This window comes from Cavia porcellus, unplaced genomic scaffold (assembly GCF_034190915.1).
Source record: "Cavia porcellus strain 051 isolate PalLab524CR breed Dunkin Hartley unplaced genomic scaffold, mCavPor4.1 scaffold_5, whole genome shotgun sequence".
In the NCBI taxonomy this organism is placed as follows: Eukaryota; Metazoa; Chordata; class Mammalia; order Rodentia; family Caviidae; genus Cavia; species Cavia porcellus.
In genome coordinates, this window is record NW_026947488.1 from 27,834,938 (window position 1) to 27,858,021 (window position 23,084).

Here is a 23,084-nt window from a genome sequence, read left to right on the forward strand (position 1 = left end):
AGCCTGGGCTACATAGTGAGTACCAGGCAAGCCTGAACTACATATAAGACCCTGTCTCTCTCTCTCTCTCTCTCTCTCTCTCTCTCTCTCCCCTCTCTCTCTCCTCTTTCTCTCTCTCTCTCTCTCTCTCTCTCTCTCACACACACACACACACACACACACACACAAGGCAGCATATTGTGTATCTATTCTAGTGTAAATCACCCTAAAATTTAGCAGTTTACAACTATAAACTGTTACTTCTTAGGTTCTGTGGGCCAGACATTTGAGAAGGATGCAGGACTAAACTGGGCCATTTTTATCTCAGGGTCTTTCATGAAGTTAGAGTCAAAGTGTCTACTGGGCATGGTAGCACATGCCTGTAATCCCAGCATTCAGGAGGCTGAGGCAGGAGGATCACTGAGTTTGAGACCAGCCTGAACTACATAGCAAGACCTGTCTCAAACCAAAAAAAAAAAAAAAAAAAAAAAAAAAAAGAAAGAAAGAAAGAAAAGCCAAGCTAAGCCAGGCTGTGGTGTCTGTTGGCAGATGTCTTACTTTCTCACTATGGGCCACGCCAGAGTACTACTTGAGTGTCCTTAGGACATGGCTGGCTGCCCCAGAGCTCATGAGTAAAGAGAAAGAGCCAAAAGAAAGCCAGAAAGCCTCTAATGAGCCTCTTTCTTTGTATGTCATAAACCAGCCATGGTGATTCTACAGTGTGCATGCTGTAGTGGGTGTTTGTTTTGTTAGCACTGAAAGCTCTAAAAGGTTCACCATCACAGTCATAAACTGTCATTTCTGCTTCGTTCTGTTCCTTAGAAGTGAGTCATAAATCCAGGAAAGGGGAATTAGACCCTAATTCTTAGAAGAAGAAATGTCAAAGAAATTTTTGTTTTTTGTTTTTGCCAAAACCTTGGCATTTATTGACTGAGGAGGGAATTATCAGTAATTTAGAGGAAGTTGTCTTATGCTAAGAAGGATCTTGCCCTAGATTGTCTTTAGTCTTAGTCATTTTAGTCTTAGTTTTAGTCCGTGGGAGAGGATGGGCCATCCCTAATGGGATAATGGCAAATCTGAAAAAGAAAAATTCCAAGCCTCTGTTCCTGCCCGAGGGAAGAATGTAAAACTAGCCATTGTGAATTTATGGTCTCTAACATATCCCCTTTTTGTAGTTGCACCATTGGAAACAGTGTACAGACTATGATGGCCATCATAGCAGCAAACATACTCTTAGGAGTTTGTGGACGGTCCTGTCGTGCCACCAGAATACAAGTCTCCTATGCTGTCTTCTTCTTTTTTTTTTTTTTTTTTTCGTCTTTTTGAGATGGGGTCTCACTATGCAGTTCAGGCTGACCTCCAGCTCACTTTGTAGCCCAGGCTGGTCTTGAACTCGCAAAGATCCTCCTGCCTCAGCCTCCCGAGTGCTGGGATTACAGGCGTGAGCCACCATGCCTGGCTTGTTGTCTTCTTTAGTTGGCCCCATGTCATGGGTTTTGTAGTTTGTGTGGATCTCAGTACTTGCAGTGCTGGGCTTTCCCCCAGGGTCTTCAAGAATGCTCACACTGGAGGGCTAGATGGGAACAGTGTCCACCGAGGGGCTGGGATGTTCCTTTCTTCATAGTCACATGTTCTGGGAGGGCAGCCATAAAGGTGTTCCATTGTCTGGCTATCTGAACTCTCTGTGTAGCCAGTTTGGGCTACTACACAGTGAGTTCAAGACCAGCCTGAACTACACATATCCTGTCTCAACAACAACAACAAAAAATTAATAAAATGTTAAATCTTTTGTACCATACTGTTTGAAATGCAGTGTACTATTTATTTATTTATTTATTGGTACCAGGAATTAAATTTTGGTACTCAGGCCCTTGTACTTGCCAGGGAGCTGCTAAACCACTGAGCTATATCCCTGGTCTCCAGTGTGTATTTTTTTTGGTCTTTTTCATTTTTATTGGTACCAGGGATTGAACTCATGACTGCCTGCTTTATGCCGCTGAGCTAAATCCCCAGCCCCTCCAGTGTGTATTTTAAATCTGCAGCATAACTCTATTCAGATGCCAAAATTTCAATGGAATAACTTGATTTGCATTTGTATCTTATAAAATTTACAGTTGAACAAGTAGATTCACATATTATGTTGTTCTGAATATGCTAAAGTTCCAGTAATTGACTTGTCTATCATTTTTTTTTTACAATATAGTGTAAGTTTTTTGTGTGTGTACTGGGGATTGAACTTACAACCTTGAGCTTGCCAGGCAGGTGCTTAGGCCACTGAGCTAAATCCCCGGCCCTGTCTATTGTGTTTTAAATTAAAATTGAAATAGCTTATTCACACCAGCTGCGTATCAAATGTCAATAGCCACATGAAGCTCTTACCTCTTGAAGTATACTATGTAGTTCTCTCCCTTTTTTTAAATGGTGTCTTGCTATGTCCTCAAACACTTGCAGCAATCCTCTTGCCTCAGCCTCCTGAGTGCTGAGATTACAGGCCTGTGTTACTACACCCAGCATTAAGTAGTTCTAATTGAGCTTCACATGAGGAAACCAGCGCATATGTGACAAGCTAGAACCAGAGCTGTTTCTAGGACCCAGCAACATTTCAGCCTTGCTCACCTCTCAATTTGTCTAAGCATCCATCTGTCAATTCGCTGTCCTCTAACATACACCTATTTTCTGCTAATCCTTGGGGCCAGGAAGTAATGTAGCTGAGAGCAAAACTGGCAGATCCCTATCCTCAGGAAAGAAGCCCCTCAGAAGCTACCACAATCCAGTGTGTGATTACTGTAGGGAAGATGTGGAGAGTGCAGAGACCGGTGTGGGACCAAAGTGGGTGGTGTAGGGAGGCGTGGTGGGTGGGGTAATGTGGGGGAGGGAGGCGTCTTAGGAGGATGTGCAGATGTCCACCTGAAGGAGCAGACTTTACTCAGCTGCTCTTGCAACAATGCTGTGAAAGAAAACAGCTCTAATCTCAGTAGCTACAGCAAGTTAGCACTTATTTTCATACCCCTGGGCTCCATCTGTCTGTAGTTTGATGAGTAAGCGTAAGGTGGGCCAGCCTGTGTGTTTTGCTTCAGGCTTAGGTCCACTCTGTGCTCCATTCTGAATCCAGGAAGAAGGGCACTGACTTGGTCTTACAATGACGCAGGTCACTGGAGCACAAAGGAGAGTCAGTCACACAGGTCATACGTATCATTAGCCTGAGTAAAGGAACACTGCTCCATGGAGGTGGGAGTGGGAGGTGTGAATACCCGTTCAATACCAATTTGATCTCTCGCTGACTAACAGGAGTCAGGTGGAAGGGAAGAGCACTCCAGGTGGAGAGGCCAGGTGAAAGGTCCTCAGGTAGGATATTCTATGGGGCTGCTGGAATCCAAGAGGTTTGTTTTTCCTTTCTTTTTGTTTATTGTGGTACTGGGGATCAAACCCAGGCCCTTTGCCCAGGCTGGTCCCCAGCTTATGATGATCTTGCCTCAGGCTCCCGAGTGCTGAAATTATAAGCATGTGTCACCATGCCTAGCCCCAGATGGATTTAAATTTGCAATCTTCTTGCTTCAGCTCCCACCAAGGGGTTTGTTTTCATCATCTTTACTGTGTAAGAAATCGTACTGGTCCAAGAATTCACAATCTTTTAGACAACTGCACAGCCCCCAAATCCTTTCCTCATTTGTTTCCATGACCTCTTCTCACCTCCATGCAATGCACAGCTGCTTGATAGTTAGGCAAAGACACAACTGGTTGTCCATGGTTATCCCCTGTAAGGAACAGAGCCTCCATGGGAGCCCAGCAACCTAATGTTGAAACAGTCAATGGCAAGACTGGTGTGTGGGTGGATCCCTGTTCTGCCATGCACTAGTTGGGTGAGCCTCAGCATGTGACTACTGTGTGTGTGTGTGTGTGTGTGTGTGTGTATACACACACACACTTTTTCTTTTTTGTACCAGGGATTGAACTCACAACACCTTGTACTTGCCATGCAGACATTTGTGCTGCTGACCTAAATCTCCGGCCATATATATACTACATATATATATATATTTTTTTTTTCTTTGAGACAGGGTCTCACTATGTAGTTAAGGCTGGAATTGAACTCACTATGTAACCCAGGCTGGCCTTGAACTCATGGTGATCCTCCTGTCTTAGCCTCCTGAGTGCTAGAATTACAGGTATGTGCCCCATGTCTGGCTTGTGTTGTTTTCTTACCTGTAAAATGAGCTAGTCATCTTATGAAGTTTTAAAGAGATTGCTTGGAAAAAAGGCCGTCAGGGCTCTCAGTCAGTGCCACACTAGTTCAGAGTGCTGGATCAGCTTTGCATCGTATTGTCAGAGGGCTTCTACCAACTTCCAGTCTCCCCACACAGGTGGTGTGGGTTGCTGAGAAATTCACACAGGAGCGTCCTTCAGCCAATGGCTGTTGGTGTAGAACCATCCCAGTTCCTTCCTCCCTTGAGAAATAATTATGAGGGTGTGTGTGTGTGTGTGTGTGTGTGTGTGTACATGTACTAGGAGTCTCCAGAGAAACAAACAATAGGAAATTGCATATTTGTATCTGTATCTATTTGCCTGTTTAGATTTTATAACAAAAATGCTATAAACTTTCTGGGCATGGAAGTGCATACCTATAGTCTCAGCTACCCAGTAGGCCAAGGCAGGAGGATCACTTGAGCCTAGGATCAGCCTGGGAAACACAGTAAGACCTTATCTCAAAAAAAAACAGATGCAGAAAAATAAATGGAGAGGCATACAAACAACAATAATTTGTTTCTCACAGTTTTAGAGACTGGGAAGTCTAAAATCATGAAACTGTTAGATTTCTTCTTCTTCTTTTTTTTGTTTTTTGTACCGGGAATTGAAATCAAGGCCTCGAGGTTGCTAGGCAGGCACTGCACTGCTGAGCTATATCCCTGACCCAAAGGCATTAGATTTAGAGTCTAGTGAGGTCCACTTTATGTTTCACAGATGGTGCCATTTTTATTCTGTTTTCATTTTTTTTGAGACAGGGTCTTGCTATGTAGTTTAGCCTGGCCTTGAACTCACAGTCATTCTCCTGCCTCAGCCTCACTGGGATTATAGGTGTGTCACTATGTCCAGCTGAGGTCTCTTGTATTGGGGTCCTAATTTCATTTCTGAGATTTCTACCCTCATGACTCAATCGCCTCCCAATCACCTCCTTATACCATTACTTGGAGGTTAGGATTTCAACATATGGATTTGAGAGGGACCCAAATATTTAGACCATAACAATATCTATATAATGAACTCTAAACTGTTACCTATTATAAGTAGTTGGCCACATGATTGTAGGAGCTAAGTTCCATGGTTTCCATCTGCAGATTGGATACTCAGGAAAGATGGTGGTATGAATTCCAGTCCAGATCTGAAGGACTGAGAACCAGGAACACCAGTGGTGTACCAGTCTGAGAGCACGAGAAGATGCATGTCATGGAGTTCAACCTTTCTTGAGAATTTTATTCTATTTGGGGCCTCAAGGGGATGGATGATGTCCATGCACATTGGAGAGGTTGATCTGCTTAACTGAGTCCACCAATCCAATATTTAGAGACACAACCAGAAAAAATGTTTCACCTGAAATCTTGGCACCCAGTGGCCTAGTCAAGTTGATGCACAAAAAATTAAATTGTAGTGTTTTACAGTATGTTCCAGACGTTCCTCAGCAGGATTAAGATCCAGATTCAGAAAACCAAAAGTGGATAGATGTGAGATATTTTGGAGTTAGGACTGGTAGACTGATTGTGGAGACTGAGGGAAGGAAAACAAAAATGATTTTCTTTTGGTCTTTTGAGACAGGATCTCACTATGCAATTCAGGATGGCCTTGAGCTTGTAGCTTGGGCTGGTATTAAACTTACAACAATCTTCCTGCCTCAGTATCCCAAGTTCTGGGGTTACAGATGTGTACCATCATATCCAGTTTAAAAAAGCAACTCTTTAAATTCTTTGGGTAGCTGAAAGGATGGGTGGGTTATTTGCTGACATGGGCCAGAATGGCAGAAACAAGTTTTCAGTCAAGATATTTGTGGAAAATGAAGAGTACTGTGTCAAATTAGAGATGGTCAGTAGACCATTTCACCTAAGGAGAGGTGGCAAACAAAGAACTGAAACTCCAGGGAAGGTCTAAAGTTCAGAGGTGCTTCTGGAAGCTACTAACCTGCTGAGCAGCACTGTTTAATAAAGAAGGCCATCCGGGCATGGTGGCGCACACCTGTAATCCCAGCACTTGGGAATCTGAGGCAGGAGGATCATTGCAAGTTCAAGACCACTTTGGGCTAGAGAGTGAGCTCAAGGCCAGCCTGAACTGTATAGCAAGACCCTGTCTCAAAAAGACCAAAAAAAAAAAAAAAAAAAAAAAGAAAGCAGGGCACAGTGGCCCAGGCCTCTAATCCAAGCATTTAGGATGGTTGATGCAGGAGGGATCAAAATTAGAAGCCAGCCAGGGCAATTTACTGAGACCCTGTCTCAAAAGAAAATTAGGAGCTGGGCCTCATGGCCAGGCCTGTAATTCCAACACTTGGGAGGCTTGTGGCAGGAGAATTACGTGAGTTCGAGGCCAGCCTGGGCTACATAGTGAGCTCAAGGGCAGTCTAAAGTACTAAGCAAGAGCATGTCTCAGGAGGAGGGAAAAAAAAAAAAAAAAAAAGAGAGAGACACCAGTCTAGGGTTCAACCTCCAGCAGTGCAAAACAAGACAAAACCGTCAAGCTACGTATGTGATTTAAAAAGCCGTAGAGGCTTTATTAGAAAAGAGACACATTAATTCAAATAATACATTTATTTGAACCAATAAATCTCAACTATTATTTGACATGTAATTAACATGAAGATTATTTATAAGCTATTTTACATTTTTTCATCGACAGCCTGTGTGTAGTTTACATTTAGAGCACATTCATTTCGCACCTACCACTTTCCAAGCGCTCAGCTGCCTCCTGCTGGCCAGTAGGCACCAGCACTGCTATCCGGCCTTCTCAAAGCCAGGAGGCCGGGTTCACCCGGACCATATAGATGAAGCACTTCCGGTGGGACGTCTCGGACGGAAGTCGTGAGTACGCTGCGGTTGACGGCTGAACAAGATCGGGGGTCAGGGTACCGAACTTTTGCTGTGGGACTCTGCAGCCCTCCCTTGTGGTGAGTGGCACTGGGGGCGGGGTTGGCCTGCGCAGCTGTCTGTGACCCGGCCGGGAGCAGAAGAACACACCGGGCCCCGAAAATGCGCCAGGCTCAAGCGGGAAGATGTCACTATGGCTCCAGCTCAAGACCTGGTGTCTGTCAGACTGTTGGGGTCTGTAGCTTAACCTCGCAGTTTACTCCTGTGTAACCTGGAGCAAGTCATCTCTCTCTGAGTTCTGGCTTCGTCATCTGTGAAGTGGGGATGATAGTAGAAGTTGAGTTGGCTTCACGGAACGGCTGTGAAGATTAAATGCAGTAATCATGGAAAGGCTTTGCGTCACACCTAAGTCATTGTAACCACTCAATAAAATCTACAGTCTGTTCCATGGTCATTGGCAACTGCCCAAATTAATTGGAGATGTATAGGGATTCTTACACAGTGCTATGCAAAAGTGTTTTATGCTTTCTTTTTCCTGAGGCAAGGTCACCTTGTGTAATTCAGGTTGGTCTTGAATTTGCAGCGATCCTCCTGCCTAAACCTCCTGAGTTGCCGGGATTACAGACATATACCACACCTGTTTTTTTTTTTTTTTTTTTTTTTTTTTTTTGGTCTTTTTGAGATAGGGTCTCGCTAAGCAATTCGGACTCACTTGAGCTCACTTTGTAGCCCAGGCTGATCTCGAACTCCAGCCTCAGCTTTTTTTTTTAAATGAAGCTGGGCCTTACTGTGTTGCCCAGACTGGCCTCGAACTCCTGAAGTGATCTTCCTACTTTATCTCGTGAGTAATAGTACAACTGTGCATACTATTGTGCCTTGCTTCAGGTAGTGCTAAGGATGCCAGGCATGGTGTGCATGGCTGTCTTTCTAGCACTGAGGAGGCTGAGACAGGCATATCACAGCAAGTTCGAGATCAGCCTGAGCTCCATTAGTGAGTTCAGGTTCAGCCTAGACTATGCAGGCCAGATAGGCCAGCCCTGCTTCAAAACAACAACAACAATAGAACAAAAGATAATATGAAGATTACTTTTTTATGCCTGTCTATAATTCTGGCACTCTGGGGAATTGAGGCTGGAGGATCACAAATTTGAGCCCAGTGTGGGAAACTTAACAATTTAGTGAGACCCTGTCTCAAACCAAAAATGGGGTGGGGTAGAGACTGGTAGTGTAGCTCATTGTAAAGGCCCTGGGTTCAGTCCCCAGTGCAGGGGTGGAGGATGGGGAAGAATACCTTCTTCATGGACTTTTGTGAAGCGTAAATGAGATAATGCACTTAACGTGCTCCGAGCAATAACTGCACATAGTGTTCATAAATATCCTTGATGTCTGTCATTCTTTTGCAGACTTTGGGCTGTTCAGTGCCATGCATTCTTTACAATGTGTCCTCCAAGTGCAAAGGTCTCTAAAATGGGGGCCGTTGGTCACTGTGTCCTCGTTGCTGCTGAGGACCTGCAGGGCACATAGCAGCCTTCCCAGCACTGCAAATCCCAGTAGAGAGAGGCAGGAGAATGGAATTCAGGATTTCAGCTCCAGGCTAGCCACTGGACCAACTTTTCAGCATTTTTTAAGAAGTGCTTCAGCTCCTCAAGAAAAGCCATCTTCTCCAGAAGCAGAGGATCCGCCTCCCTATCTGACAGAGGAAGAACTTCTAGGAAGACAGAGAAAAGGTTAGTTTTAGTTTTCTTATGCTTTTAGGCTTCCTGCCTTGCTCCTTTCCAGCATCCATGGACTGATTATTTAATTGTGCTTTTATTATGGACCCGATTTTAGAAATTCAACAGTGTGGGAAAGTTTCTTAGTTATGGAATCATCAATTTCTACGATTAACATTAGTGGAAAGAAACCCACAGGGCTGGGCTTAGGGTGTAGCTCAGTGATAGAATGCTTGCTTAGCATGTATGGCATCCTAGGTTCAATCTCTAGCACTGCAGAAAAAAAAATAAACTTCATAGTGTTAGTACACAGGAGTTGGGGGTAGTATTTCTGGGAGTTTTCTCTTTGGTTATTTTACTCTCAAAAACTTGGCTGAGTTTGGCAGTGCACACCTGTAATCCCAGCACTTAGGAGGCTAAGTAATGAGGATCACTGAGTTTGAGGCCAACCTGAGCTACCTAGGGAGTTCAAAGCCAGCCTGCACTACATATTGAGACCCTGTCTCAAAAAAGCCAAAAAAATCCCCCAAAGCCTCATGTGGTCATGAGGGGGGTGGGGGGAGGCGGGCTTTCGAAGGCAGCTGAGTCTAGTGTTTTGACTGGTTCATTGTCTAGTGCTTGGATTGGCAGTGAGAGCTGCACCCACCCAGGGGCTGGTAGTCAACATACAATACAAGGGAGGGAAGGAGGTGTGCTTCTCCCTGTTGCTCTTTTTCCTCCTGTCTCCTTTGATACCTGCCACTGCCATGAATGGCCGCCCCTGTGCCATGCCACCCTGTGTTGGAGCCAGCTAATTATGGACTGACACTTCCACAAACTGTGAGCTAAATAAACCTTTCCTTCTTTCATTTAGGGCATCAAGTATTTTGTCTCTGCAATGAGAGAAAAGTAACCAAGATAACCCCAAACAAACAAAAACAAAAACCTCAAATGTAAAACCTTGTAATTATTTAAAAAAAATTTTTTAAAAGCTTTTTGAGACAGGGTCTAACTGTGTGGTCCAGGCTGGCCTCTAATTTGCTGTGTAGTCCAGGCTTGCCTTGAACTTATAGCAGTCCTCCTGCCTTGACCTCCCAAGTGCTGGAATCACAGGTGAGCACCATCATGTCTGGCTAAAACATAACTTTTTTCTAATTTTTAGATTGTCTTAAGACTTAAAGCTGCCTTCATAATTGTTGCTGCAGAAATTTATTATTTATTCTTGAGAAAAGCTTTCTAAGGAACACAATATGATCAGTTCAAATAACTTAAGAAACTTTGAGGAATCATTAAAGACTTTTCTTCTTCCCTATTTCTAAGAAAAATTTCCTTTTAAAATTCTGTTTTTTATTTTTATTTTTTGTGAGTACTGGGAACCCAACTCAGGACTTTACCTTTGCCAGGCAGGTACTGTGCCACTGAGCTATATGCTCTAGCCCCACCCCCTTTATAATTCTTAAAGGTTTTTTTTGTGTGTTAGGAGAGTACTTGCCTATGCACAAGGCCCTGGGTTCAATCATGAGTGTCACCAAAGGAAAAAAACAGAAAAAGATTTCGTTGTGATCATATGGTACAAATTATTTTTATGCTGTTATTTTCATTTAATACTAGTCTTGGTACTTACAGTTTTTTTGAGACCAAATCTCACCGCATAGTCAAGGCTGACCTATAACTCACTATGTAGCTCAGGCTGACACTGAATTCTGGGCAGTCTTCCTGCTTCAGCCTTCTAAGTGCTAAGATTAGAGTTCTGTGCCTGACTGAATTTTTAAACATTGGTGCCAAAAAAAAATATCAGTGCAGAATATTACACTGTACTATAAGTATACCATATATTCCATAATGCTTTTTCAACTATTTCCCTATGGTTGGATATTAGATTTTTTTTTGGTTTTTAATATAGGGTCTCACTATGCAGAGACACGTTCAGGCTGGCCTTGAACTTGTGGTGATCCTCTTGCCTCAGCTTCCCAAGTGTTGGGATTACAGGTATGCTATATCATGCCTGGCATTACTTTTTATTTTTGAGATGGGGTCTCACTAAGTTGCTGGGCTCAAAGTTGTAGTCTTCCTGCCTCAGCCCCTTAGAATGTTGAGATAATAGGTGTGTACCACCACCACCACCATGATGTTATGATGTTTTCATTGTTTTAGACAAGCAAAGTGGGCCAAAGAAGGTTACATATATATATATATATATATATATATATATATATATACAGTTTCCTTTTTAAAAAACAATTTCCTTTTTGAAAGTGGGCCAAAGAAGGTTACATATATATATATATATACAGTTTCCTTTTTAAAAAACAATTTCCTTTTTGTTTTTTCGAGGCAAGGTGGCCTTGAACTCACTTTGTAGTCCAGGCTGACCTTGAACTTGCATCCACCTCCATGGCTGGTTGAAAGGCAGGATTTAAACATATGAATTTAAATTTATTTTTCCCTCAGGTAGATAAATAGTATCCGTAGTCCTTTCTTTTTATTTTCTCTTTATTACTAGAGACTGAACTCAAGGCCTTCACACCAAGATATACATTCTAAGCTCTGTTTTATTTTTTATTTTGAAACAAGTTCTCACTGTTCAGTCTCTCAGTTGCCCAGGCTGGGCTCAAACTTGCAATCTTTTTCCCTTTGTCTCCCAGAGTGCTGAAATTATAGGCGTCCACCGTATGTAGCTCCTTTTTTGTTTTTAGAACTGTATTCCCTTGATTCTTAGGACATGTTTTCTCTCATATTGTAAATCACATGGCTTATAATTAGCATATTTATATAATGCAGTCTGTCTTTTGTTCTGAAAGACTGCCATTAATTTGGGGTACACTTGATATTGATGGTGTTTTAGGATTGAAATAACAAGGCACTTACTGTATAACTGGTTGCCTCAACTGTTTTTGGGACTTTGGAATAGGAGAGCTTTTGAGACCTGTGGCATGGTGTTCTTACCCTGAAATCTGTCTTTCACTGCAGTCTACCTCGAGACCTACGGCTGCCAGATGAATGTGAATGACACAGAGATAGCCTGGTCCATCTTGCAGAAGAGTGGCTACCTTCGGACCAACAACGTCCAAGAGGTACATTGTACTTGTTTCCAGTTTCTCCGTGCGTCTGGGCCTGGGTTAGACTCTACATTTGTGCCAGGTCCTAGATTTGGGACAGGAACAGGCTGCTCAGAGCGTTCCCTCGAGTGACGGGTGTATCATGGGACTGACTGGGTGTACTTTCCTTTCAGCTGTCATTGAGACTTACTGTAAGACTTACCTTTAGGGAAGAACCTAAGATAAAAGTTGGTGTCAGGAGAGGAAATGGGGAGTTGGTGTATAACGTGGGGCAGATGAGAGAATTTGGAGGTAGCTGTTCATGACAGTGAATCTTTTTAGTGCCACAGAACTGTATACTTAAAAAGAATTAGGATGATAAGTTTTACATGTATTTTACCACAATCATTATGAAAAGGGCATTGCTGAGGGTGCTGATTCTGTGACTTCAAAGATGATAATTTTTCTTTTTTCTTTCTGTCCCTTCAGGCAGATGTGATTCTTCTTGTTACATGTTCTATCAGGTATGAATTTATTTTTTCCCTAGGGAGTGAATATATTTTACTTTCCCCCCACTTGGGATTGAACCCAGGGCCTTCACACTGCGCTACATCTCAAGCCATTTTAATTTTTTTAAATTTTGAGATAGGATATTCCTATGAAACTAAATTGCTCAGGCTGGGGGCTGGGGATTTAGCTCAGCGGCATAAGCACCTGCCTTGTAAGCAGGCAGTCGTGAGTTCGATCTCCGGTACCGATAAAAAGGAAAAAAGACAAAAAAAAAAAAAAAAAAAAAAAAAAAAAAAATTGCTCAGGCTGGGCTTGAATTTGGCCATCTTCCTGCCTCAGTTTCTCAGAGTGCTGGTATTTCAGCTGACACCACTGCATCTAACATCCCAGCATGGAGTGAACCTTTCTTATGTAATCACTTTGGAGCTAAAGCTCCTAGCTGGCTTGGTAATAGATAGTCAGTAATGCAACATCAGTAGCACTTGTAATTTTTCCACAGTGGTGATAGTTTTGATTTATCCTGTTGACATTTGCTAAGCAGGTACTGTGCATGAGGTTCCATGTGAACACTGAACATGCATTAACAAGTTTAACTCTCACAGCAACCTTATGCATTTGGTGCTTTTACAAAATCCATTGTATAGATGAGGAAATCAGAAGTATGCTCAGTCAACCAAGTTTTCCTGAGTTTTTTCTCACTACTGATGGCGTACCTTTATACTATAGTGATAATGGATAATGTAGTGAGAGTGTAGTCAGTGCCTGGGGTAGAATGTTCTGAACAGAGATGGGTGGCATCAGTCAGAGGTTTTTTTTTTTTTTTTGGTCTTTTTCTGTTTTATCGGTACCAGGGATCGAACTCATGACTGTCTGCTTGCAAGGCAGGCGCTTACGCCGCTGAGCCCAGCCCAGTCAGAAGTTTATCAGAAGTGAATATTTACCCTCTGTCTTGGTTACTTTTCTTGATGCTGAGAGAAAATACCTCACACCCAAAGTTATAGGAGGAAAAATTTATTTTGGCTCACAGATTATAGAGGTCAACTGGCACCAAGGCAGGGTAGCATGGCAAGGGGGCATTATAGAAGAGAGATAGTTCTTGGCAAAGCAGGATAGGCAGAAAACAACAAGCAGCAAGTGAGGAAGCAGCAAGTGAAGTGACAGATTCTTTCCGTCCCATTATCTTGTTTCCAGTTTATTTGCCTTAGGGCTGTTAGCAGTCACACCCTGGGAGAGACACCCTTAATTCTACCCAGAACTATACCAACCAGACTAATTGAGTAGTCACACACCCTTAATCCCAGCATCACATCCCCTAGATCCTGCCACCTTTGAAAAGCTCCACCTATGACCACATGAGGCTTTGGGGGATATCTAGACACAAACCATAACACCATCTTTTTTTCTGCGTACAAAGCATATCATTGTTAGTGTTTCCATAGCTGGCTATTCCATCGACTAATTAATTAATGCAGTTTTTTGTTTTGAGGACCTTTGTGCGTGACCCTAAGTTTGGGTGATTTGGCAGTGAATCCTCCCTCCATGGAGCCTGGCTTTAAGGAGTTTGATATGATATAGGAAATATATGGAAATAGGTCTAACATTGGCAAAAAATACTAGGTTAAAAAATAAACAGTAGCAGGGGATTTAGCTCAGTGGCTCTAGCACTTGTCTGATAAGTGCAAGGTCTGGAGTTTGATCCCTGATACAAAAAAACCAAAGCAAAGCAAAGCAAACCAGGCACACCAAACCCACCTCCCACCCCCAACAACAACAAAAAAAGCCAGTAAAAGCCAAATAGCTCAGTAAAGGGAAAATGTAGTTAAAATACAAGGACATGTGTTGGGAAGGAAAAACTGACAGACAGTTGTGCAAGGCTTTACAAAGATTTAAAAATTTTTTTTTGATCTTTGAGACAGTCTCATAAAGTTGCTTAGGTTCCTTAGGCTAGGTTTGAACTTTCAATCCTCTGAAGTAGATTTGTTTTGTTCTGTTTTATTTTTTGAGATACAGTCTTGGTTGTAGTTCAGACTGGCCTTGAGTTCACTATGGGGCCCAAGTTGCCCTCGAACTTGTGGCCATCTTCCTACCTCAACCTCCTGAGTGCTAGGATTACAGATGTGTCCCACCACACTTGGCTTCTGAAGCAGATTCTTTTTGAGTTTTGATAGAGTTGACAGGATATGGAAATGTGCAGGAAGGGTATCTGTTGTTGTAGGAAAAATGAATTGTAGCAAGTGGTTTTTCATTGGCCCCTGCCTACTTTCCCCATCTAAAGGTAAATGTCATTTAAAGGATTAAAGGCGGTTTTTATTGCCTTTTCATTGTCACATTTTCTTAAATTGCTCTGTAGTTTATTTTTGGCTCAGTTTTGCCTCTGTTGATCTTTGCAGGGAGAAGGCTGAGCAGACCATCTGGAATCGTTTACATCAGCTGAAAACCCTAAAGACAAAGAGGCTTCGCTCTCGGACGCCTTTGAGGATTGGGATTCTAGGTATCCGGTAATTTGCAGGTTTTGTCTATTTTGTGACTTGGGCTCCATGTGGCTTTCTGTGCTAGTTTCCTTTAGAGGTAGGATTCTAGGATGTGGAGAGCCTTGATACAACTCATGCAATATTTTTTTTTTCTGAGTCAGAGTCTCTTTATGTAGTGGAGGCTGGCCTTGGGCTTACTCGGGCTGACCTCAAACACACAGTGATCTTCCTGCCTGCGGCTCCTGGGGTGGTGTGCACTACTACGCCCACCTACTCCATACAATCCTATACTTAATATCAGAGGCTGTGAGATTAAATGGGCTAAAGGTCATACAAGGCTTTATGTAGTCCTGGAAGTAGCAGGTGGTGAGAAAGTAGTATGTCCTTCCTAGAGCCTGATGAAGCTCAGAGTGGTGGCGCAAAGTGATGAATAGGGTGGGGTGTTATAGTCTCTGCATAGTGAGTTCAAGGTCACATAGCAAGACCCTATCTCAAAAACAAAAACCAAAACCCAAACTGTGGTAAGGACAATAGGCTAAGGCTTGTTCGAAGATAGGAGGAATATATTTATTTTTGTGCCAGGAATTGAACTCATGACCTTGTGCTTGCCAGACAGGTACTATGCTGCTGCACTGTATCCCTGGCTTTGTTTTTTGTGGTACTGGCAATCAAACTGTTGACCTTGCGCTTGCCAGACAAGCGCTGTGCCACTGACCTATATCCCTGGTTCCCTAAATATAGAAGGAATATTTTAAAGAGGATTAATAGCAATAAGTCTTTTATTACAATAATTTTTCCAAGGCTTTTAAACATCTACTGTATTTTTTGATTACACCTCGTATCTATTAGAAATTTTTTTTTTAAATTTTATTTAAGGAGAAAAAAAAAGCAAAGAAAGGGTACAAGTTATACAGATTTACAGAAAAAAATAAGCAGTAGGAAATCACTAGTTAATGGATTACATATTGTCATCTTAGAAATAATTGTTCAAGTCACAAAATTAAAGCTTGTAAAGTGGACATTCCAACAATGATACTGCAAACAGTTCTGTTCAATGATCCAATAAAACTCAGTGATATTATTTTCTATCTTATACACTTAAATATACATGCAGTTATATCATTTAGAGCACTTTCTTTTCCTCTCTTTTGTACAATGACTATTACACATTTTGGGTTTCATTGCTCCCACGGTTCTTATTACTTTTTTGGAAGAGAGTAAAACCAAATGTGACATAACAGAACAGAGTTGGTCAAATCAAAAGGGTGGACATAATAGATGTAAAAACATAATACAAGGTGATCAACAATGGTTACCATAATGCCTCCCGCTATTTCTGATAGAATTGCCTATATCATCAGTTATAATAAAATTGAACAAAACAGTAAAGAACAAAACCGACAAAACCAAAACATTGGAGACATTGTAGGTCTTCAAAAGTAGATAAAAGTCAACGAGAATGGGCGTCATAATGAATCTCACTATCTTCACAGCTGTTGCCTAAACTTTCGAACCTGGTACTATCCAGCAAAACAGAATAGGGGAACATCAGTCAAAAACAAGATGGTGAGAGTAATACAGGGCTTTAAATCAAGATAATGGAAAGTCAAAGTGGGTTACTATAATATATCCTGCTATTTTTTATTTGTTTTTCCCTTAATTAAAAGGATAAAAATAAAAAAGTAAATAATGGAGTAGAGATTGAGATAAAAGAGGGCATAACAGCAAAACAGCACAGATCAAAACATAACCATTTAAGCAGAATAGTGTTTCATCACAAGATAATCCTGACATAAAAGTAGTTACCATATTGTCTCTTTCCTTGAAATCCTTGAGTACAACTTCGTATACTGTAGCATTAAATAGTTCAAAACAGTGTAAAACCATTTAAGAGAATGACAGCATTACAGGGTATTCAGAATCGACCAACAGAAAATGAACAATGGTTTCTGTATAATCTCCTTGTCTTTAAAAGTTTTTGCTTATACTATCCTATTAGAAATTTCAAAAATTTCAAGGATAAGCCAAGAGCTGGGCATGGTGGTGCACCACACCTGGCTATATAATATTTATGTTTTTGTGACTGGTTTATGTTACTTTGCATAATGTTCTAAGGTTTACATGCAGCATGTTAGATCATGTGCAAGAATTTTCTTCCTGGCTGATGTAGTAGCACAGGCTTGTAATCCTAGTACTTGGGAGGATATACAGGAGGATCACTGTGAGTTTGAGGCTAGGAAAGTGAGTCCAAGGCCAGTCTGAACTGTATAGTGAAACTGTCTCAAAAAGACAAAAAAAACCCAAAAAACCCAAACCAAAAAACCAGTTTCTTCCTTTGGAAGGCTAATACTCCATTTGATGTATATACTACATTTTGCCTATTCATTCATTTATTGATGAATTCAGATTATTTCGGATTATTTGATTACTGTGAATAATGTTGCTTGGTATAAACATGGCTGTACAATGAACATGGGTGTACATCCAAGAATATGTATTTATATTTTTTGAAATGTGCTTTTGTTATGTTGTTTTGAAATTTTGGGTTCAAAGGATCCTTATATTTTTGCCTCTCAAGTAGCTAGTGCCATACACTGACCCCAACAACAATTCTTTAAAAAAATTTTTTTTTTATATAAGGTCTCACTTAATAGTCCAGGCTAGACTTGACCTTGCTTTATAGCCTAGGATGCCTTGAACATGAAATCCTTGTGCCTCAGTTTCTTGACTGCAGAGATTATAGGTGTCTGCCATCATGCCTGGCTAATGATTTTCAATTGAGAGAAAAATGTGGTTGATATCTTGAAAGGCATTTGAGACATTTGGTGTGGTGTGCGAGCTGCAAACGTTAAACTCTTAGGGATGTTTCTGTGCATTGATCTTTTTTTTTTTTTTTTTTGATCTTTTTCGTTTTTATCGGTACCAGGGATCGAACTCATGCTTATGCCGCTGAGTTAAACCCCCAGCCCCTGTGCATTGATCTTTAATCCAAGGTAGAACTAATGTATGCTGAGAAGTAGCCCTGAAACCAAATGACTTTGGAAACTGGCGCCTGTTCCTTTCCCTCATAGGCTGCATGGCTGAGAGACTGAAGGAGGAGATTCTGAACAGGGAGAAACTGGTGGACCTCTTGGCTGGTCCGGATGCCTATCGGGATCTTCCTCGGTTGCTGGCTATTGCTGAGTCAGGACAACAAGCTGCCAATGTGCTGCTCTCCCTTGATGAGACCTATGCTGATGTCTTGCCAGTCCAGACGAGCCCCAGTGCCACTTCTGCCTTCGTGTGAGTCTCTGCTCAAAACTTGGGAGTGAGCCTCTGCTTTCCTTCTCACTTTAAAAATAACATGTAAAATTTTTTGTTTTTGGCATTAGTGTGTATGTGTATGCGTGTTGCACTAGGCATTTGACCAAGGGCCTTCACACTGAGCTACATCACCAGCCCTTTAAAACATTTGTTAATTTTGAGACAGGGTCTTGCTAGGGCCTTTAAATTGCCCAGGCTCAGCTTGAAATTTGATCCTTCTACTTTAGCCTCTCACATTGCTAGGATTGCAGGTGTGAGTCATATACCCGGCTAAATTAGTATATTATTTTTTTGCATTTAAAACGCAGGATGCCGGGCATGGTGGATAATGTCTGTAGTCCCAGAACTCAAGAGGCTAAGGCAGAAAGATTGCCTTGAGTTTGAGGTCACCCTGGGCTACATAAGCCAGTTTAAGGCCAGCCTGCACTACATAGTGAGACTCTGTCTCAAACAAACAAAAAAACAAACAAAAAAACTAAACTGGATGCGGTGGCACATATCTGTACTCCCAACACTTGGGAGGCTGAAACAAGAGGATCACTATGAGTTTGAGGCCAGCCTGGGCTACAAAGTGAGTTCAAGGCCAGCCTGAACCATATAGTGAAAACCTGCCTCAAAAACACCAAGAAAGAAAGAAAAAAAAACAAAAACAAACAAACAAAAAACCAGTAAAAAGGAACATGCGCACATGGTATGTTACAAAATACAGAATATAAAAAGTGATATAGTATTAGTCCCTCATATTCATCATCCTTAGTCCCTTAAGCTGCTTCTCAAAGGCAATTATGTCCATCATCTCTTGCATAATCCTTTCAGAAGTATTCCTTGCATATGCACTTCGTGTATCCATATTGGTGCTTACCGTGCTATTTTTCATAAATACTAGTCTTTTGTTTTATATTCATTTTTGACTTCAGAAAATGTCTTGGACTTTCTCTGAGAGTTTGTTTGGAGAATCTGCAAGGAAGTGCAGCTGCTTGTATATTCTGGACTGAGTAATGGTCCTCCTCTATCAGGGGTGCTTTTCCTCTTCGACCAAGTGTGCAGCTTCAAAAGGGAGGTATATGGAGCATTGACGGAGCATTGAGGGAGCATTGAAGGCTGGCCTAGCCAGCCAAATCAGCAATATCAACCCCACGATCAGTGGGGTGACAAATGTTGTAGCTAGATTGCCCTCACATCCATCTTGGGCTTTCCTGATAAAGCTTTTTTCTCCTGATCTTTTATTGTCTATTATATATTATTTTTTTGGGGGGGGGTTGGGCCTTTTTTTTTTTTTTTTCACGTCAGATGGGTAATGTGCCGAGGTTGTAACAAGGTTCAAAGGAGGCACATGTCATGCATGGAGCATAAGCACCCAATCATCACACTTATGAACCTGAGGATCCTTTGTTTTTTTTTTTTAAACTATTTTCTTTTTTGCTACTGGGAATTGAACTTGGCCTCATGCTTGCCAGGCAGGCGCTGTGCTGCTGAGCTGTATCCTCACCTCTGATCTTTTAAATTTAAAGGAAAATAAGTTATTCATACTTAATGAAGAATGTGGAAAAGATAGAAAACCATAAACCATAAAGAAACCATAAAGATAAGAGAACTGGGCATAATGGTACATGTGTGTAATCCCACTATTCTGGGAGACACAAGGAAGATTTAATGAGACCCTGTCCAAAAAAAAAATTGACTGGGAAGTAGCTTGGTGCAGAGGCCCTTGGTTCAATTCTTAGTACAGAATTTAAAAAAAAAAAAAAAAAGAGAGAAGAGCAAAGGATGAATTCCCTGTACCCCACCACCTAGTGATAAATACTATTACCATTTGGTGTATAGCATTCCTGTCCTTTTCCTTTGTGTTTATTCATGTGTGCTTTGTATGTGTTTTGAAAATTGGCTTTTACTGTACTTGGTTTTACAGTCTTTTCTTATTTAATGTGAATATTTCTTTTTAAAAAAATTTTTTTTTATCTTTTTCTTTTTTATCGATTCCAGGGATCAAACTCACAACCGCCTGCTTGCAAGGCAGGTGCTTATGCCGCTGAGCTAAATCCCCAGCCCCCAATGTGAATATTTCTTGCAGCGTGACATTTTTTATAACAAATTGGCAAATGTTCTACCATCATTTTTGAATAAAGTTTTATGTAACACAGCCCTGCCCATTCTTCTACATGTTTTCTATGGCTGCTTTTGCAACTGCAACAGCAGAGTTGAGTAATCATGACATAGTACTTCTAGTATTTACAGGTTTTTTTTTTTTTTTTTTTAAAAACTGAAGCAGTTGTTCATTTTAATACAATGTCATTCTGGTTTTGGACTGTTTAGTAAAAATCATAGCTGACATTTGTTTTAACAATTCTTCAGTTTACATTTTTGATATGTAGCTGTAATTAGTTCCTTAAGATAAATTGAGGTTCTTATATATAGGATACAAATAAAAGAGGGATTTAGTCAGGTGTGGTAGTACATACCTGTAGTTCCAGTATTCAGGAGTCTGAGGCAGGAGGATCACTGTGAGTTTGAGGCCAACCTGGCTACATAGTGAGTTTAAGGCCACACTGAACTACATAGCAAGACCCTGTCTCCAAAACTAACTCGTCCCCAAAAAGAGGAATTTAATTTAGTTACATAGCAGTTGGATCAATAGTATATGAAAAATGCTGAACCCTAAGTTTGAAATTCAAGGTTTCCCTCTCTTAAACACACACAAACACTGTGTAAGCTTTTTTGTTTTCTGTTTTTTTGAGGCAGGGTCTTGCTATGAGTCAGACTGTCTTGAATTCACTATATAGCCCAGGCTGACCTTGAACTCATGCTGATTCTCCTGCTTCCCTCTGCTGGGATTATAGGTGTGTACCACTATGCCTGGCCTATTTTTTTCTGGTCTAGAAGCATTTATTTATAATCTGGATTAGATATGAAAAATTTAAAAATACCCATAAAGACAGTAGAAAGTCCATTTGACTGACTCCTCTTCCCCCTCTTTCTAGTGTGCATAACTATGTGCCCTAGTTATGGTTTGATTTGTGTTCTGAGATTAGATGCTAGTGTCCTTTTTTGTTGTTGTTGTTCCTTTGTCAGTACTGGAGATTGAACCCAGAGGCTTTTGCATGGTTAGTAAGTGCTCTACCACTGAGCTAATCCCTAACCTCTTTTAAAATTATGATTTTGAGAGAAGGTCTCGTGAAGTTGCCCAGGTTAGCTTTGAATTTGTAATCCTTTTGCTTTAGTCTCCCAACTATTTAGAGTTACAGGTGTATGCCAACATGTCCATCTATATAGGAATTTTTAGATAAAAAGCACCTGCTTTAGTGGTTTATAAATGTCAGTTTGGTACAGTTTGATCATACAGACAAAAAGATTCAGAGCCAAAGAATAAGGTGGGAGCTGTGACCTGTTCCTTTGCAGGTGCTAGTGTTCCATGCTTCTATTACCCAAATTCTGGTACTTTCCTTCCCAGGTCAATCATGAGGGGATGCAACAACATGTGCAGCTACTGTATTGTTCCTTTCACACGTGGCCGGGAGAGGAGTCGGCCTGTTGCCTCCATTCTAGAGGAAGTGAGGAAGCTTTCTGACCAGGTAAAAAGCTCTCCAGGCTCTCTTTTACTAATAAGCATGTTTTGGAAGGATGAGGACAGCTCTTTAGTTTTACAAGCTGTGCTGTCTCTAAGTTGCACAAGTTTAGGAACATCCCTGCCTAGAAAGAAATGCTTGCATATAAATCTTTAATTTGCTGATCATAAATTATAGGCTGATCCAGTATGGCATTGCCTCGTAGGGAGCACAGGACAAAGGTGAGTTTAGAATCAGGTAACTAAGTATGAATTCTGGATCCACCCTTCTTTGCCGTGGCGCACTGCTATTTAACCATCTTTGAAACACAGTTTCTCTATCTGGGAAAAGAAGATAAAATAATACCTTTCTTGTTGAGTATTTGGAAAGCCTGAAGAAACGTTTTTAAGCTAGCTGGAACATGGGAGGTTTTCAGGGGATGACGTATTTGTCTGTCTATTCTGGGGGACCTTCCTGTGTCTTCTGTTCATTTTATCACGGAATCAGCTCAGTAGTTGCGGGCAGAGAACAGATAGGGGAGTGAGTTGGATCAGAGACCTGAGGTGAGACTTCTGCTTGTGTGCCTCCTGTGGGGACCCTCTCTCTCAGCCTTCCATCCCTAGCCCCAGGCCTGAATCATCTAATCCCGTAGAAGAGGAACTTAGGTGGGGATATGGCACTTCTCTTCCAGTGGGCTTTTCCTGTCTCCCTCCCTGTCTGACTCAGAAGTCGTGGGAACAGGTAAACTGGCCCCTGCCAGTTCTCAGTCAGCTGTTGGCCTTGTGTACGTGTTCTGCCCACTCTTTTCTCGTTTCCCTCTTATCCCCAGACAGTCGTGTCCCTGACTTGATCCCTGGTTTCTCACTGCTTACATAGTCTCTATACCTCACCTATGTAGGTGCTTCCTGGCCCAACACTGACTCCTTCCTTTTCCTTACCACGTCCCCACAGTACAAAACTATTTTGGGGTAAATACATTGAGATGGGGATGAAATCTTCCTAACATTTCTAGATTACTTGTTTATAAAGGGAGACTTTTAATAACATTGAAGTGAATCTTAGTAAATTCAATGCCGTAGAGTTGTGGAAAATTAAGATTCTGCTTGTGTTTTTTTTTTTTTTTTTTTTTTGGTACTGTGGATCGAACTTATGACCTTGTGCTTGCCAGGCAGGCACTTATTTTTTTTAAACTTTTTTTTTTTTTTTAAATTGGTACTGGGGATTGAACTCAGGACCATGCGCTTGCAAACAAGGCGCTTATTCCACTGAGCTAAATCCCCAGCCAGGCAGGCACTTGTGCCACTGGGCTAAACCCCTAGCTCTCTGCTTGTGTTTTAAAGGACTTGTTAATCACTAAATTTGGTGGTAAAGTAACTTAGGTATTAAATTTTTAGATTAAAGTTGCAAAAAAAAAATAGAATTCTATAATATTGTGTTTTTTTTTTTTTTTTGGTACCAAGGATCAAACTCATGACCTTGCGCTTGC

At 41.4% G+C, this 23,084-nt stretch overlaps 1 protein-coding gene and 1 non-coding gene across 4 annotated transcripts in view; one reads left to right on the plus strand and one right to left on the minus strand.

The window, feature by feature from the left end:
* The first annotated feature begins 6,863 nt into the window (after positions 1-6,863).
* The window catches only part of Cdk5rap1 (CDK5 regulatory subunit associated protein 1), a 35,198-nt gene continuing 18,977 nt past the window's right edge, over positions 6,864-23,084 (plus strand). For 2 of the 3 annotated variants that reach the window (XR_010047409.1, XM_023564189.2), the window contains exons 1-7: positions 7,131-7,277; positions 8,447-8,770; positions 11,705-11,808; positions 12,262-12,296; positions 14,673-14,773; positions 17,825-18,035; positions 21,505-21,625. Coding sequence is in view for 2 of the 3 variants with exons in the window: in XM_023564189.2 (XP_023419957.1) it covers positions 7,229-7,277; positions 8,447-8,770; positions 11,705-11,808; positions 12,262-12,296; positions 14,673-14,773; positions 17,825-18,035; positions 21,505-21,625 (945 nt within the window). In the remaining variant the exon portion in view is untranslated. The other variant, XM_003467759.5, reaches the window with a different exon arrangement.
* Positions 19,341-19,442, minus strand: LOC111756221 (small nucleolar RNA U13). The gene has a single exon (XR_002790695.1). It is a non-coding gene; the product is annotated as a small nucleolar RNA U13 (small nucleolar RNA).